The sequence below is a fragment of the Limanda limanda genome, chromosome 20 (assembly GCF_963576545.1).
Source record: "Limanda limanda chromosome 20, fLimLim1.1, whole genome shotgun sequence".
NCBI lineage: Eukaryota > Metazoa > Chordata > Actinopteri > Pleuronectiformes > Pleuronectidae > Limanda > Limanda limanda.
In genome coordinates, this window is record NC_083655.1 from 534650 (window position 1) to 549420 (window position 14771).

The window sequence follows — 14771 nt, forward strand, 5'->3', positions numbered from 1 at the left end:
GTGGGTAGTGTAGTTCTGATGTTGAAGAGCAAAGATTGTTATTTACCTGCCGTTGCTACAGCAAGAGCGAAGTGTCATAATTAGGGGGCGGGGTTAAAGACAAATCTAAATCTATTTTTTCATGTTTATTGTAATTAACTTTCCTCTGATTGGCTGTTTTCATCTCTGATGCAACTTGTAGATTTGTACGTGAAAGATGAGGTTTGTTTCATTTAAACAAAATCTTCTCTTTGTAGAGTTAAGATAGATTTGCTTTAAATTCTAAATCTTTTAATTAAAACAATTAAACATTAAAGAGTTTTTAAGTCAAAGTTGAATTTGTCTGTTGTCTCTTTTTAGTTTCACATCATCAAATCAATTTATTGGTTATCAGTAAAATTGTCCTAACATTACATACATACATACACACGTGATGTGATTGATCAGTGAGTGAATAAACATGTTTATTCACATGTTTATAAACATGTCAAGTTTCACAGTTTTTGTAAAACGTACTGCTCCAACCCACGTGATGATCATCTGATGAGTTTTAATAATCCTCACGAGCCAGGTGACGTTCAGGTAAGCGCGTGACCTGCGAGGCCGTCATGGAGGCAGAATGCGCATGCGCGTGAGAGGATGCTTGGCGCGCGGCCTGCGTGCTCCTGTGTGCGTGCAAAGCGCGGCCTCAGCTCGGTGCTCGTCCTCCTCATCATCAACAACAACAACAACAACCGGCCGCAGTGCTCCCGGTGCTCGACCCCCCCCCCCAGGAGGACGCGCACGGCCGGGCCTGCTGACGGTAAGAGCCGCTCCCGGTAACAGCCGCTCCCGGGAAGAGCCGGGGCCGCGCTCCGTGTCCGCGGGAACCTGCGCGCGCTCGAGCCGGTGATGGCCGCTCGAGCCCGGGTCCCCGCGGCCGGGCCCGCGTGCCCGTGAGCCGGTCCCCTCCCGCCGGGGAGGGGGGGTGCCGGTGCCCGGGAACACACCGTTAACACACCGTCAACACACGGTTACCGGAGGAACGCCATCTTGTGTGCGCGGAGCGGCGGGCCGGACTGTCCGCCATTTACTGAGCGGTCCACCCCCGGGTCCCGGGAGCCCGAACCCGGGGAACCCGAACCCGAACCCGGGGACACAGCCAGCGAGGCCCCGGGGCCGGCGGGCACCGAGCACCGGGGCCGATCCCCCGGTACCGAGGAGGAAGCTAACGTTCACTCGGACTGTTAGCTACAAGCTAGCGGTAGCTACAGGCTAGCGTTAGCTACAGGCTAGTGTTAAGCTAGCGTTAGCCTGCCCGGTGAAGCTGCTTCACACCGGACATGATGACGCTGTATTCGCGGTAGCCTCGCAGCTGTTAGCACGTTAGCTTAGCTCCAAGTTTCACAAGAAAACACGTTCGTTTCCTGCGCATGAATTTAAATAGTAACGTAAATAAATCTGCGTGAACGCGAAGTCACAGTCCCGCTCCGCTAAAGGCAACGGAGCGCGTGTACGCGCCCATGTGCGCGTGTCCGCTGTAGTAGATCAACATGAACTGTTGGTGTGAAACTGGGGGGGGGCATGACGTGAGACACGATGAAATGATGTCACCTGGGGATGACGTCATTAACAATATATCAGATCATGTAGAATCGGATGTTTTTCAGTTTCCTTCAGTAGCAAACAGGAAGTGATCAGTCAGCAGCTTTTATTTTTTTAAAGAACAGGAAGTGATCACAGTCAGCTGCTTTTACTTTGAAAGTAAACTGATACAGGAAAATAAACCGTCCACAGATGATGTGTGTTTTGATGGTTTGCGGAGGTCACATGGTTGTGTGAACGTTGTGTTGCCGTGACGACAGCCTCACTGAGTGTTTGTGCAGATGACGGAGACGGTGAAGTACGTGGACGACGACCACAGGAGCATCTTCCTGAAGCTGCTGAACGAGCAGCGGCTGGAGGGCGAGCACTGTGACATCGCCGTGGTCGTGGAGGACGTGAAGTTCCGTGCTCACCGCTGTGTCCTCGCCGCCTGCTCCAACTACTTCAAGAAACTCTTCAAGAAACATGAGGTGCACAAACACCACACGTCAACACATGTTCAGAGCAACAAATACACACAAGTATGATTCACACCTTTCTGACGATTCCAAACCGTTTGTGTTGTCAGGTGGACAACTCGTCTGTGATCGAGATCGACTTCATCCGCTCCGACATCTTTGAGGAGGTGTTGAACTACATGTACACGGCCAAGATCTCCGTCAGGAAGAGAGACGTTAACCTGATGATGTCATCGGGACAGATCCTGGGCATCCGCTTCCTCGACAAGCTGTGCTCGCAGGTAACACAAACACACACACACACACACAGCTAACCTCCCTCCTCACGAACCACGAGCCTGACGATGCATTTGCGTGTCCTCAGAAACGAGACGTGTCGTCAGAAGACAAAGACAAGTTCCCGTACGACATCGTGAAGATGGCGCTGCCGCCGGAGGCTCAGCTGGAGTCTGAGGTTCGATCCTCATCCAATCAGATTCATCCAGGATCGTTATCTGTCTCGCTCATCGTGTCCCTGTGTTCAGGTCCTCGGCGAGCACGACGACACGCCCACCGCCGATGACCTCGTGGAGGCAGCAGCCAATCAGGAGCTGGATAAGTCTCCCAGTGCAGTGCTACGAGTCCAGGAAGCAATCCTGAAGGAACTGACCAATGAAGATGTACACAAGGTACAACACACACAAGCACACACACACAGTTCTGTCCACAGTCGCCCTGTTGTGTCCGTAGTCGTGTTGTCGATACAAAAATGTGTGTTTCAAATACCACTTCATAATTTAAATACTTTTCTAAAAGAGACAGTCTCTCCATCAGACTTCTGTCGTACGACAGTGATGGTGATAGAGTTCTACGTGCAGAGTATACAGAGAAGTTGATCTTTCATTACAGTTTCAATGGTAATCCTTTCAAAATAAAGGTGGATTGAATCCATTCATTAATTTTTTTTTAAGTTTTATTTTGAAATATTTGCAGCACTACTCCATACTTGAACCTCACATGAGGCAGGAAACATGAAAGTGAAACGTTAATTTTGATGTCAAGTGAGAAACCATGTTTGGTTTAGACAACACATCTAACAGTGTAAACAAACACACAGGAGATAACCAGCACATGTGACCTTTTGACCTGCAGGTTACGTGTTATGACCAGGATGTGGTGACAGACATGGAGGCTGAGCCTAAGGAGCTAGGGGCGGAGCATCACGCCACCCAGACGCTGACGTTTGCTGACAGTATGGGCGAGGTGAAAGACGAGCAGCCGCCTGGTTGGTCGACAGCCACGACCGACATGAAGTTTGAATATTTGTTGTATGGACACAGAGAACAACTTGCCTGTCAGGTGTGTGGGAAGAGCTTCCTGGACGAGAGCCGCCTCAGGTACGAGACACACTCACACACTCACACTCTCACACACACACACACACACACACACAGTCACACACGGGCCCTGAACTACGAAGCAGGATTTGTGGTTATCAGGTTAACTTCAGGTTTAATCCAGAGTTTTTAGTTCTACGAAGCTCGTTCACTTGTCAGGTTAAATCCCCATGTGGATTGATCGAGTCCCTGAGGAGGACCAGGGTCTTCTGAGGAGGACCAGGGTCTTCTGAGGAGGACCAGGGTCTTCTGAGGAGGACCAGGGTCTTCTGAGGAGGACCAGGGTCTTCAGAGGAGGACCAGGGGCTTCAGATGAGGACCAGGGGCTTCAGAGGAGGACCAGGGTCTTCTGATGAGGACCAGGGTCTTCTGAGAACCACAAGATCCTCTGAGCTCCTCTGATGAGCTTCTGAAAGATCTAGATTCTCCTCAGAGGATGAACCTCTGCCAGCTGCTGGAGCCCAACAGAACCAGCCTGACCCGTAAAGTGCTCCCAGTCCCACAGAACCAGCCTGACCCGTAAAGTGCTCCCAGTCCCACAGAACCAGCCTGACCCGTAAAGTGCTCCCAGTCCCACAGAACCAGCCTGACCCGTAAAGTGCTCCCAGTCCCACAGAACCAGCCTGGCCCGTAAAGTGCTCCCAGTCCCACAGACTGCAGCTGCTTCACTCACTGATACTGATCTACTGAGAGTGTTAGAGGAGGAGAACCTCACGTACTTTACTACTTTGATCCTTTAAGTAGTTTCATCCTGTGAAATGTGTGTGTTTGTTTGTATGTTTGTGTGTTTGTGTAGGAAACACGAGAAGCTCCACTCGGCCGAGCGTCCGTTTGCGTGTGAGATCTGCACCAAAGCTTTCACCACACACGCTCACCTGAAAGGTACAAACACGATCACCTGACTCTGACATCATCACACACTGTAACTGACAGGGTTCTGTTTCATATGCCACTCGGGTCGGGTATCACCTGGTTACCATAGTTACACAGGTGTGGTCACTGTAAATGATGTTTTGAGAGAGTTGTGTGTTGATGAAATCAGGTGATGTATTTCTAATGTTGACCTGAAGAAGCTCCGCCCTCACCTGTCTCACCTTCGTGTTCCAGAACACCTGAAGATCCACACGGGATTCAAACCATATCGATGTGACGTTTGTGGAAAATCGTTCATCAGAGCGCCGGACCTTAAAAAACATGAACGAGTTCACAGCAACGAGAGACCATTCGCCTGCCAGATGTGTGACAAGGTGAGTTCACGCCTGTCTGCTTCACCTGTCTGTCTGCCTCTCACGTGTCTGTCTCTCAGCTGTCTAACCTGTCTGTCTGCAGGCGTTTAAACACAAGTCTCACCTGAAGGATCACGAGAGGAGACACAGAGGAGAGAAACCATTTGTCTGTCCGTCCTGCACCAAGGCCTTCGCCAAGGTAAAGCTAATACTACAGTTAGAGTACTGATACTACTGCTACTCGCAGTACTTCTGTCCCTGGTGTACTCAGGATCACTTTGTGTTTCAGGCATCAGATCTGAAGCGTCATGAAAACAACATGCACAGTGAGAGGAAGCAGCTGAATCCACTGCAGAGCGACACAGAGGCACTGCAGGCCGCCGCCATGGCTGCAGAGGAGCAACATCTGGACAGCATCAGCTGATCCACACATCTGGACAGCATCAGCTGATCCACACATCTGGACAGCATCAGCTGATCCACACATCTGGACAGCGTCAGCTGATCCACACATCTGGACAGCATCAGCTGATCCAAACATCTGGACAGCATCAGCTGATCCAAACATCTGGACAGCATCAGCTGATCCACACATCTGGACAGCATCAGCTGATCCACACATCTGGACAGCATCAGCTGATCCAAACATCTGGACAGCGTCTGCCGATCCAAACATCTGGATAGAATCAGCTGGTCCAAACATCTGGATAGCATCAGCTGATCCAAAAAGTTTGGGTGGACTCCAGCTGTTGATGACATCATCATTCAAACATTTTCTCTGTATCTTATGGTTTATTTTTAACAGAGACCTTTTATGACTTTGTTTGTGTTGAAGTCGTTTCCTCGTGTGCGACAGTAAACATGAATGACCTCAGCAGTCATGTGATCCACGGTTCATGTACGATCTCACATTGTTTTTACACGTGAAACCAAACTGTACAGAAAGCAGCTGATTTTCAAGCTGCTGGTTTGTGTATAAAACCGTTGCTCTGTTCAGTTTCATGAGCGAGTCGCTGTCAGAACACGTCTGTTTCTTTCATCACGTTAACTACAGGAGCCCAGAGGGAACACACGTGAACTGAGCTTTTTACACAGTTCCACTGAAAATAAACCTTTTCATTCACATCTTCCATAACTTGGACATTTTCACATTCTCCACACGAGTGCAGCTCCTCCTTTGACTTCATTTACAGTCTGATGTGTGATCTGATAAGAGTCGGGGGTTTTGGTCAGAACCATCGACCAGCAGGAGGAAAACAAAACATCAACAGATCTTGGTTTTTAATTTGAACAAGTCTTCAGATTCTATCAACAACAAAAGGAAGAAAAGATTCAAAAAGATTAATAAAAACATTTATTTTTCTCGAAGAACGTTTTATAAAACAAGTGAAACTTTAAGAAATACATTTGTTTGACAGGACGTGAGACATTCGTCCACTGGGGTTGTTTGAGATGTTGAGAAGACAGGAAGACAGGTGGTAAGGCACGTTGTGAAACAGGATCAAGGGTGGAAGAGGTGGTGAGACAGGTTGGACCGGTTTGGGGACAGGTCTCAGATGATGTGAGACAAATGTCTCTGAATCAGGGTTTGATCAGCCAATCACAGCGAGGATTCACTCTGTAGACATCCAACAGGACGCAGTCTGGGTGGAGACGCCGTTCACCTGAGAGACAGACAGGTTTAGATATTCAGATTTACATGTGGAGCAGGTGAGGTTATTTTGATGATGTCATAACCAGACTCACAGATGTTTCCTCCGACTTCATACAGACACTGAACTGGACTGATGGTCGAGAGAGAGAGAGAGAGAGGGAGACAGGATCAATGGAAGCTTTATAAATGTTTTCTTTAAATTGTGACTCAGAACCTCCACCTGGACCAGAGGAGTGATGCAGGAGGGCTGTGTCTCCTCCGGGACCTCCGCTGCCAGAGGGACACGAGGGACACGAGAGACACATGGACAAGACTGTTTTGATTCATGTTTTCTCCTGTTTTCAAGAATAAAAGAATGCTGAAAAGCAACTGGTTTGTCTCTGGCTGTTGAGGTGAGACTCCGGTGGGGGTGGTGGTGCAGGTGGAGGTTCCCACAGTGGTCTGTGTGTGTGTGTCTGTGTGTGTGTTACCTGTTCTCACACTCAAAGCGAGCAGTGACGTCTTTGGCTCTAGTTTGTCCGTCGAGCTGTATCGCCATGGAAACCTTGGTGTGTAAGGGGGCGTGAACCCTGATCACACCTTCACACAGCTCCGCTACCTGCACACACACGTGATGTCACTGATGATGTCAGAGCAAAAACAGTCTCACCGGGTCTGTGTCTCACCTGGTTCTTGTCGTTCTTCCTCCTCAGAAGTCGTTTGGTTGTCCTGGTGAGGCCGAACTGTTTCTGATTGGTTGCCTGGTTCATCTGTCTCACCTGAGACAACAGGAACCTTGGTACCTATTGCAGAAAACAGGAAGTGATGTCACAGGCAGGTCAGAGAGTGATGTGACGGAGACTGTCCTGAGACTCACGGTCCACAGCAGATCCTGGTGTGTGATCATCAGCCGAATCAGGCGAGCCCCCCCCACCGCCTCTTCCATCTCTTCCCGTTGCTTAGCAATGGACTGCTTGTTGCCATGGTGACGGCAGGAGAACAGGTTGGGTGCCATTACCATGGAGACATTCCACAGAGACATTCGATTCTGGTCCTGATGAGAGACGACCTTACGCAGGAAGATTAACAGGGCCTGTAACCATGGAAACGTATCAGAGTCTATAGGAAACCACAGAAACAGATCTGGGTTTATGTGTTACTATAGAAACAGATCTGGGTTTATGTGTAACTATAGAAACAGATCTGGTTTATGTGTAACTATAGAAACAGATCTGGTTTATGTGTAACTATAGAAACAGATCTGGTTTATGTGTAACTATAGAAACAGATCTGGTTTATGTGTAACTATAGAAACAGATCTCGGTTATAAACTATATGCTTAGAAGATATTTCTCACCTGTTCAACATATTACACCTGTAGGTGTGAACAGAGTGATGCAGTCCCACCTGTGACCTGTGTGTGGAGCTGCTGTGTGTGTGTGTGTGTGTGTGTGTGTGTGTGCGTGTGTGTGTGTGTGTGTGTGTGTGTGTGTTTACTCTGAGCGTTTCTCTGTTCACTTCAGGAAGCAACAACGACAAGAGATGAAGAGCCTGAACCTGATGAAGCACCGAGGAGATCCCTACACACACACACACAAGTTAGATTGTTAACACTATCATCACCATTATGTATGTGTGTGTGTGTGTGTGTGTGTACCCAGCACAGAATGGTAGGTGGACATGTGTGTGTGTGTGTGTGTGTGTGTACCCAGCACAGAGTTGTAGGTGGACAGGTGTGTGTGTGTGTGTGTGTGTGTGTGTGTGTGTGTGTGTGTGTGTGTACCCAGCACAGAGTGGTAGGTGTGTGTGTGTGTGTGTGTGTGTGTGTGTGTGTACCCAGCACAGAGTGGTAGGTGGACAGGTGTGTGTGTGTGTGTGTGTGTGTGTGTGTGTGTGTGTGTGTGTGTGTGTGTGTGTGTGTGTGTGTGTGTGTGTGTGTGTGTGTGTGTACCCAGCACAGAGTGGTAGGTGAACAGCTGTGTGTGTGTGTGTGTGTGTGTGTGTGTGTGTGTACCCAGCACAGAGTGGTAGGTGAACAGCTGTGTGTGTGTGTGTGTGTGTGTGTGTGTGTGTGTGTGTGTGTGTGTGTGTGTGTGTGTACCCAGCACAGAGTGGTAGGTGGACAGGTGTGTGTGTGTGTGTGTGTGTGTGTGTGTGTGTGTGTGTGTGTGTGTGTGTGTGTGTGTGTGTGTGTGTACCCAGCACAGAGTGGTAGGTGGACAGGTGTGTGTGTGTGTGTGTGTGTGTGTGTGTGTGTGTGTGTACCCAGCACAGAGTGGTAGGTGGACAGGTGTGTGTGTGTCAGCAGAGGTGTCGGCAGCTCTCTGATGAAAAGCTTCAATAAACCTGCAGCTTCCACCTGTCTCACTGACGACCAGTCGATGTCTCCACCACACCTGTCTAACTCTCGACGCAGGTACTGCAGACAGACAGACAGGAAGATGACCTTCAGAATAAAAGCACTGATAGTAAAGTGTACAGTTGCTTGATGAGAGTTACCTTGAGTCGAGCGACAGATCCAGGAACTCGGAGGATCCCCTCAGTCTCCACACTCTGCTCTAAAATACACAACAACTACACACACATACACACACACACACACACACACACACACACACACACACACACACACAGACGTAGTTAGATCCCTCAGTTCATATTCTAGCTCTGACGGTTTCTCCTCATGAAGCTGTTCACACTAAAACCATGTTTATCCAACCTCGGATAACCGTTCAACTGTTAGCTTAGCACAAAGCTAATGTCAAATGTCATCTGATACAACATGGACAGACAGAGAGACAGGTGCAGACAGACAGGTTCTTCACCTTTTTGAAGACGATGGGAACTTTAACCCCGGGAAACTTCTTCCTGTCGTTCTCCAACAGGAAGTTCAGAGGAACGCCGAACACCCCGCTGTCTGATGGACAGACAGGTGGAGAGAGAGACAGGTGGACATGTCTCAGTAAAGTGATTAAAACAGTTTGGCTGATTGTGTTTTAAATTGATTCATTTTTACTTTATTAGTTGATCAATGTAAATTGCTCATTAACTTTTCACGGTGAACTTCAGGTCTGAGAACATGACCTCTGACCCCTAAGCTCTGACCTCAGTTAAACCAATAAGCCCTTCAATTGTTCTGTCTGTTTCCAGTCAACCGTTCACACTGGGATGTGCAAATGCAACGCACCCATGTTCCAGCGGCGTGGAGGGCGGGTGTGTTTGGTTTGAACACCCAGAGCGAGCAGGAAGGTGGAGAGCTCAATGTGAGAGATGAACCCAAGCTGAGTGAGGTCACATGACGACAGGTCATCTGCATAGGTGAGACCCTGAGAGGGTGAGACGGGTACGAACTACACACAGACACACACACACAGGATTATACACACATACTGAGTGTGACATCACAGCCTGACTATGACATCAGTATCAGGTGATTCAGTGACATTTATCTGTTCATCACTGAGTCCACTGCAAACAGGAAGTGATCATAGTGGATTCGGCTGCTTTTATTTTGAAAGTGTGCCTCAATGGGAACAGATAAAGGATTAAAACACCAACCTACTGTTTACCATACATAAGAAGAAACAGGAAGTCACAACCTACCGGCACATCACAGTCGTCATCTCCATGGAAACGTAGACAGTCCCAACAAGCCCCACCCTGTTTGTGCTCAGCCACACCTTCTGAGTACGGAGAATCCCGCAGCATCCAATCAGGTTGTCTTGTCTGAGTGACGGGCATAGGAGGGGAGGGGCTTCGGGGCAGAGCGTGTGATGGCGACGACGGATCTTCAGAAGGACGCTCGTTGAAAAGACACACAGGGACAGACGGTCGAACTGTGAGACAGGTGAGGGACAGACGGGTGAGGGACAGACAAGTGAGAGACAGACTGGTGAGAGACAGACAGGTGAGGGACAGACAAGTGAGAGACAGACCGGTGAGGGACAGACAAGTGAGAGACAGACCGGTGAGGGACAGACAAGTGAGAGACAGACTGGTGAGAGACAGACAGGTGATAGACAGACAGGTTAGAGATAGACAGTCCGATGAGAGACAGACAGGTGAGGGACAGACAAGTGAGAGACAGACAGGTTAGAGATAGACAGTCCGATGAGAGACAGACAGGTGAGGGACAGACAAGTGAGAGACAGACAGGTGAGGGACAGACAAGTGAGGGACAGACGGGTGAGGGACAAACAAGTGAGAGACAGACCGGTGAAAGACAGACGGGTGAGGGACAGACAAGTGAGAGACAGACAGGTTAGAGATAGACAAGTGATAGACAGACAGGTTAGAGATAGACAGTCCGATGATAGACAGACAGGTGAGGGACAGACAAGTGAGAGTCAGACAGGTGAGAGACAGACAGGTGATAGACAGACAGGTTAGAGATAGACAGTCCGATGAGAGACAGACAGGTGAGGGACAGACAAGTGAGAGACAGACAGGTTAGAGATAGACAGTCCGATGAGAGACAGACAGGTGAGGGACAGACAAGTGAGAGACAGACAGGTGAGGGACAGACTGGTGAGAGACAGACAGGTGAGAAACAGACAAGTGAGAGACAGACTGGTGAGAGACAGACAGGTGAGAAACAGACAAGTGAGAGACAGACTGGTGAGAGACAGACAGGTGATAGACAGACAGGTTAGAGATAGACAGTCCGATGATAGACAGACAGGTGAGGGACAGACAAGTGAGAGTCAGACAGGTAAAAGATTGACAGCTGAGAGACAGACAGGTTAGAGATAGACCGGTGAAAGACAGACGGGTGAGAGACAGATGGGTGAGAGACAGACAGGTGAGAGACAGACAGGTGAGGGACAGACAAGTGAGAGACAGACTGGTGAGAGACAGACAGGTGAGAGACAGACCGGTGAGGGACAGACAAGTGAGAGACAGACTGGTGAGAGACAGACAGGTGAGAGACAGACAGGTGAGAGACAGACAGGTGAAAGATTGACAGGTGAGAGACAGACAGGTGAGAGACAGACAGGTTAGAGATAGAAGGGTGAGGGACAGACAGTTGAGAGACAGACAGGTGAGAGACAGACGGGTGAGGGACAGACAGGTGAGAGACAGACAGGTGAGGGACAGACAGGTGAGAGACAGACGGGTGAGGGACAGACAGGTGAGAGACAGACAGGTGAGAGACAGACAGGTGAGGGACAGACAGGTGAGAGACAGATGGGTGAGGGACAGACAGGTGAGAGACAGACAGGTGAGAGACAGACAGGTGAGAGACAGACAGGTACCTCTGTGGGTGTGGCGACGGATGGTTTTCGTGGTCATGTGGTATCGACTCGCTGATGACCCGGAGAGGTTAGAGGGAGGGGAGGGGCTTCTGTCCGCTAAATCAGCCTGAAAAAGTAAACGCTGAGTCATGACTCACTGCTCGACAACTCCCAGAATCCTTAGCAGCATTTGTCACAGATACAGCTGATGATGCAGTGAGGAAGTTTCCTTCAGAACTCGAGGTTTGATTCGTCCATTGAGTCTGTTCTTTAATATGACATCATCACTGCTGCTGGTGAGAGCGCCCCCTGGTGAAGCTTCCTGATTCATACTTTCATCAAACCTCTTCAGAAGCTGATTGGCGAATGCCTGATGTTTCCTGGTTACCTGCGTGTGACATCACAGATGTCTGATTTGTATTGTTATAGCTCACCTGAGTGAAGACGTCTCGGACGTCTCTGATTGGCTGCTTGTTTCTCTTCCTCAGCGTCTCGTTGAGGTTGTCCAGCCTCCTCCTCACAGTCGTGGCTTGTTGCCGGGTCAACGTGGACAGAAGCGCCTCCGCTGGTGGCGCCATCTTCTCCTCGGACGAGGCCGTGACCAGGGAGGATAACCCCGCCTCCGTCAGCCAGGTCTCGTCTAGCTCCGCCTCTGCAGGTGGATAGAGAGACAGCTGGAGGTGAGACAGAACATGTACCTGTCTCTCTGCAGTTGGCTTCACTTACCGTCCAAACTCTTCCTCTCCTCCTCTTCATCTTCATCCTCGCCCTCCTTCTCCTCCTCGATGCTCTGGACCTCCCTCCAGTACGTTTCCAAGGCAACGCGTCGGGAGGCGGAGCTCCCTGTGTGGGGGGGTGGAGGTGGGGAGGAGGAAGAGGGGAGAGAGGTGGATGGTGGAGACGACAACATCCTGTAAAGACAGAGCAGACAGCCAATCAGAGCATGAGACACATTAAACTGAGCCTGTCAGCCAATCAGAGCCGAGACTTTGGCTGTTGTCTGTTTGCTGATGTGACAGGAAGCAGGAAGTCTGTGACAGGAAGCAGGAAGTCAGACCCAGTTCATCTTGACCTCTCACACATCATCAGCTGACCTGACGGCTTCGTCACGTGACCCTGATTCAAAACGTCTCTTCTGCTCTTTTGTTCAACTTCAAACTTTTTGTTTTGTGTCAGATTTTATTTATTGTTCTGAGCTCAGATTGAATATTGATGATGTGAGAGGAAGTAAACATCTACAGAGTATTGATCTGTGTGAGTGTGTGTGTGTGTGTGTGTGTGTGAGTGTGTGTGTGTGTGTGTGTGTGGGTGTGTGGTGTGTGTGTGTGTGTGAGAGAGTGTTTGTGTGTGTGGGTGTGTGTGTGTGTATGTGTGTGTGTGAGTGAGTGAGTGAGTGAGTGAGTGAGTGAGTGTGTGTGTGTGTGTGTGTTAGTGTGAGAGTTTTTGTGTGTGTGGGTGTAAGTGTGAGTGTGAGTCTTTTGGTGTGTATGTGTATGTGTGTGTGTGGGTGTGTGAGTGAATGTGTGCGGGTGTGAGTGTCTGTGTGAGTGTGTGTGAGAGTGTTTGTGTGTTTGTGTGTGTTAGTGTGAGTGTGAGTGTGTGTGTGTGTGTGTGTGTGTGAGAGAGTGTTTGGGTGTGAGTCTTTGGGTGTGTACGTATATGCGTGTGTGTTTGAGTGTGTGTTGGTGTGAGTGTGAGTGTGTGTGTTAGTGTGAGTGTTTGTGAGAGTGAGTGTGTGTGTGAGAGTGAGTGTGTGTGTTAGTGTGAGTGTGTGTGAGAGTGAGTGTGTGTGTTAGTGTGAGTGTGTGTGTGTCTGCGTGCGTGTGTGTGTGTGTGTGTTAGTGTGAGTGTGTGTTAGTGATGGGGGAACCTTGGTCTAATGGTTCTGATTCCCAGGGGAGGATAGAGTGGGGGACCCAGGCTAATGCTAGCTGCTGCTCTGGGTCCATTAGGAGGAAATGGATGCAGTGTTTTCACTCAGGTCCTCAGACTCAGACCTGACCTGGTCTTTCGTCCTGAAGAGACGTTACAACACAGAAACACTCAGGTACATTCTTACAGTAATAATGAAGAAGGAGATGACGGAACCCGGATCAGATTCACTGTGTCTGTGTGTGTGTCACCTCCAATCAGGCAACGAGCAAATCAATCAACTAACTAATCAATCGACAGAACAACAACCTGATTTGAAGTAAAACTTTGACTTTTTTTCAGACAAATGGACTCATGTAGAGAAGAAGACCTGGACCTGGACCTGGACCTGGACCTGGACCTGGACCTGGACCTGGTCCAGATCTGACACCAGATCATCAACCTGATCTGAACCAGACTCTGGCCTGAGTCTGGATCTACTTCTCTGTACCACTCTCTCTCTCCAGTAGCAATATGTTATCTTTGTGTTAACTGTATATGTTCTCTTTATGTTATCTATGTGTTATCTATATGTGTTATCTTTATGTTATCTATATGTTCTCTTTATGTTATCTATATGTTATCTATATGTTATCTATATGTGTTATCTTTATGTTATCTATATGTTCTCTTTATGTGATCTATTTGTATGTCTATATCAGTATGTGATCAGTGATCAGAAATAAAGAGAAAGCAACTCACCCTCTCTTCTCTCATCCGACAGCTGATGTGAGTGGAGACAGGAGGCAGGAGAGGGGAGGGGCCACAGAGAGGGAGGAGGGGGAGTTAATGTTCTGATCATCGATCAGCTGCAGTTAGCTTAGCCGCTAGCTTAGCACAGAGACTGGGAGCAGATAGAGCTGTTAGCTTAGCTTAGCACAAAGACTAGGAAAAGGGGACAACTATTAGCTTAGAAGAAAGACTAGGAACAGATAGAACTGTTAGCTTAGCTTAGCACAAAGACTTGGAAAAGGGGACAACTATTAGCTTAGCAGAAAGACTAGGAAGAGATAGAGCTGTTAGCTTAGCTTAGCACAAAGACTAGGAAAAGGGGACAACTATTAGCTTGGCACAAAGACTAGGAGCAGAGGGCGCTGTTAGCTTAGCTTAGCACAAAGACTAAGAAAAGGGAACAACTATTAGCTTAGCACAAAGACTAAGGAGGTGGAGCTATTAGCTTAGCTTAGCACAAAGACTTGGAAAAGGGGACAACTATGAGCTTAGCAGAAAGACTAGGAAGAGATAGAGCTGTTAGCTTAGCTTAGCACAAAGACTAGGAAAAGGGGTAAACTATTAGCTTGGCACAAAGACCATGAACAGAGGGAGCTGTTAGCTTAGCTTAGCACAAAGACTAAGAAAAGGGAACAACT

At 48.7% G+C, this 14771-nt stretch overlaps 2 protein-coding genes across 4 annotated transcripts; one reads left to right on the forward strand and one right to left on the reverse strand.

Moving 5' to 3' along the window:
• Nucleotides 1-639: 639 nt before the first annotated feature.
• Nucleotides 640-5748, forward strand: zbtb14 (zinc finger and BTB domain containing 14). 3 transcript variants are annotated; one of them, XM_061093993.1, is made up of 10 exons: nt 640-781; nt 1845-2033; nt 2132-2302; nt 2386-2475; nt 2546-2689; nt 3153-3397; nt 4194-4279; nt 4505-4644; nt 4727-4822; nt 4913-5748. In XM_061093993.1, exons 2-10 carry the CDS (start codon nt 1845-1847, stop codon nt 5045-5047), a joined length of 1296 nt encoding a protein of 431 aa, XP_060949976.1. In that variant the 5' UTR covers nt 640-781; the 3' UTR covers nt 5048-5748. The 3 variants fall into 3 exon arrangements, with proteins under 3 accessions (XP_060949976.1, XP_060949977.1, XP_060949974.1); XM_061093994.1 differs by lacking the exon at nt 640-781 and adding an exon at nt 871-1171; XM_061093991.1 differs by lacking the exon at nt 640-781 and having other exon boundaries at nt 871-2033.
• Nucleotides 5749-5991: 243 nt separating this feature from the next.
• Nucleotides 5992-14706, reverse strand: arhgap28 (Rho GTPase activating protein 28). The gene is made up of 15 exons (XM_061093995.1): nt 14104-14706; nt 12217-12401; nt 11925-12142; nt 11512-11617; nt 9860-10092; nt 9444-9606; nt 9082-9173; nt 8756-8830; nt 8522-8675; nt 7754-7836; nt 7134-7349; nt 6943-7059; nt 6748-6875; nt 6370-6407; nt 5992-6287 (listed from the first exon to the last, which is right to left on the reverse strand). The coding sequence occupies exons 2-15, from the start codon at nt 12398-12400 to the stop codon at nt 6205-6207; spliced, it is 1890 nt and encodes a 629-aa protein (XP_060949978.1). The 5' UTR covers nt 12401; nt 14104-14706; the 3' UTR covers nt 5992-6204.
• Nucleotides 14707-14771: the final 65 nt, after the last annotated feature.

Bases quoted from the DNA above. Each gene is read 5' to 3' on its own strand.
- zbtb14 (XM_061093993.1), top strand. From the start codon at position 1,845: ATGACGGAGACGGTGAAGTACGTGGACGACGACCACAGGAGCATCTTC. The intron at 4,280-4,504 runs GTACAAACACGA...TTCGTGTTCCAG, and splicing joins CACACACGCTCACCTGAAAG to AACACCTGAAGATCCACACG. The intron at 4,645-4,726 runs GTGAGTTCACGC...GTCTGTCTGCAG, and splicing joins CCTGCCAGATGTGTGACAAG to GCGTTTAAACACAAGTCTCA.
- arhgap28 (XM_061093995.1), bottom strand. From the start codon at position 12,400: ATGTTGTCGTCTCCACCATCCACCTCTCTCCCCTCTTCCTCCTCCCCA. The intron at 11,618-11,924 runs GTGAGCTATAAC...TTACTTTTTCAG, and splicing joins TCCGAGACGTCTTCACTCAG to GCTGATTTAGCGGACAGAAG. The intron at 9,174-9,443 runs GTGCGTTGCATT...TCTGTCCATCAG, and splicing joins TCCACGCCGCTGGAACATGG to ACAGCGGGGTGTTCGGCGTT.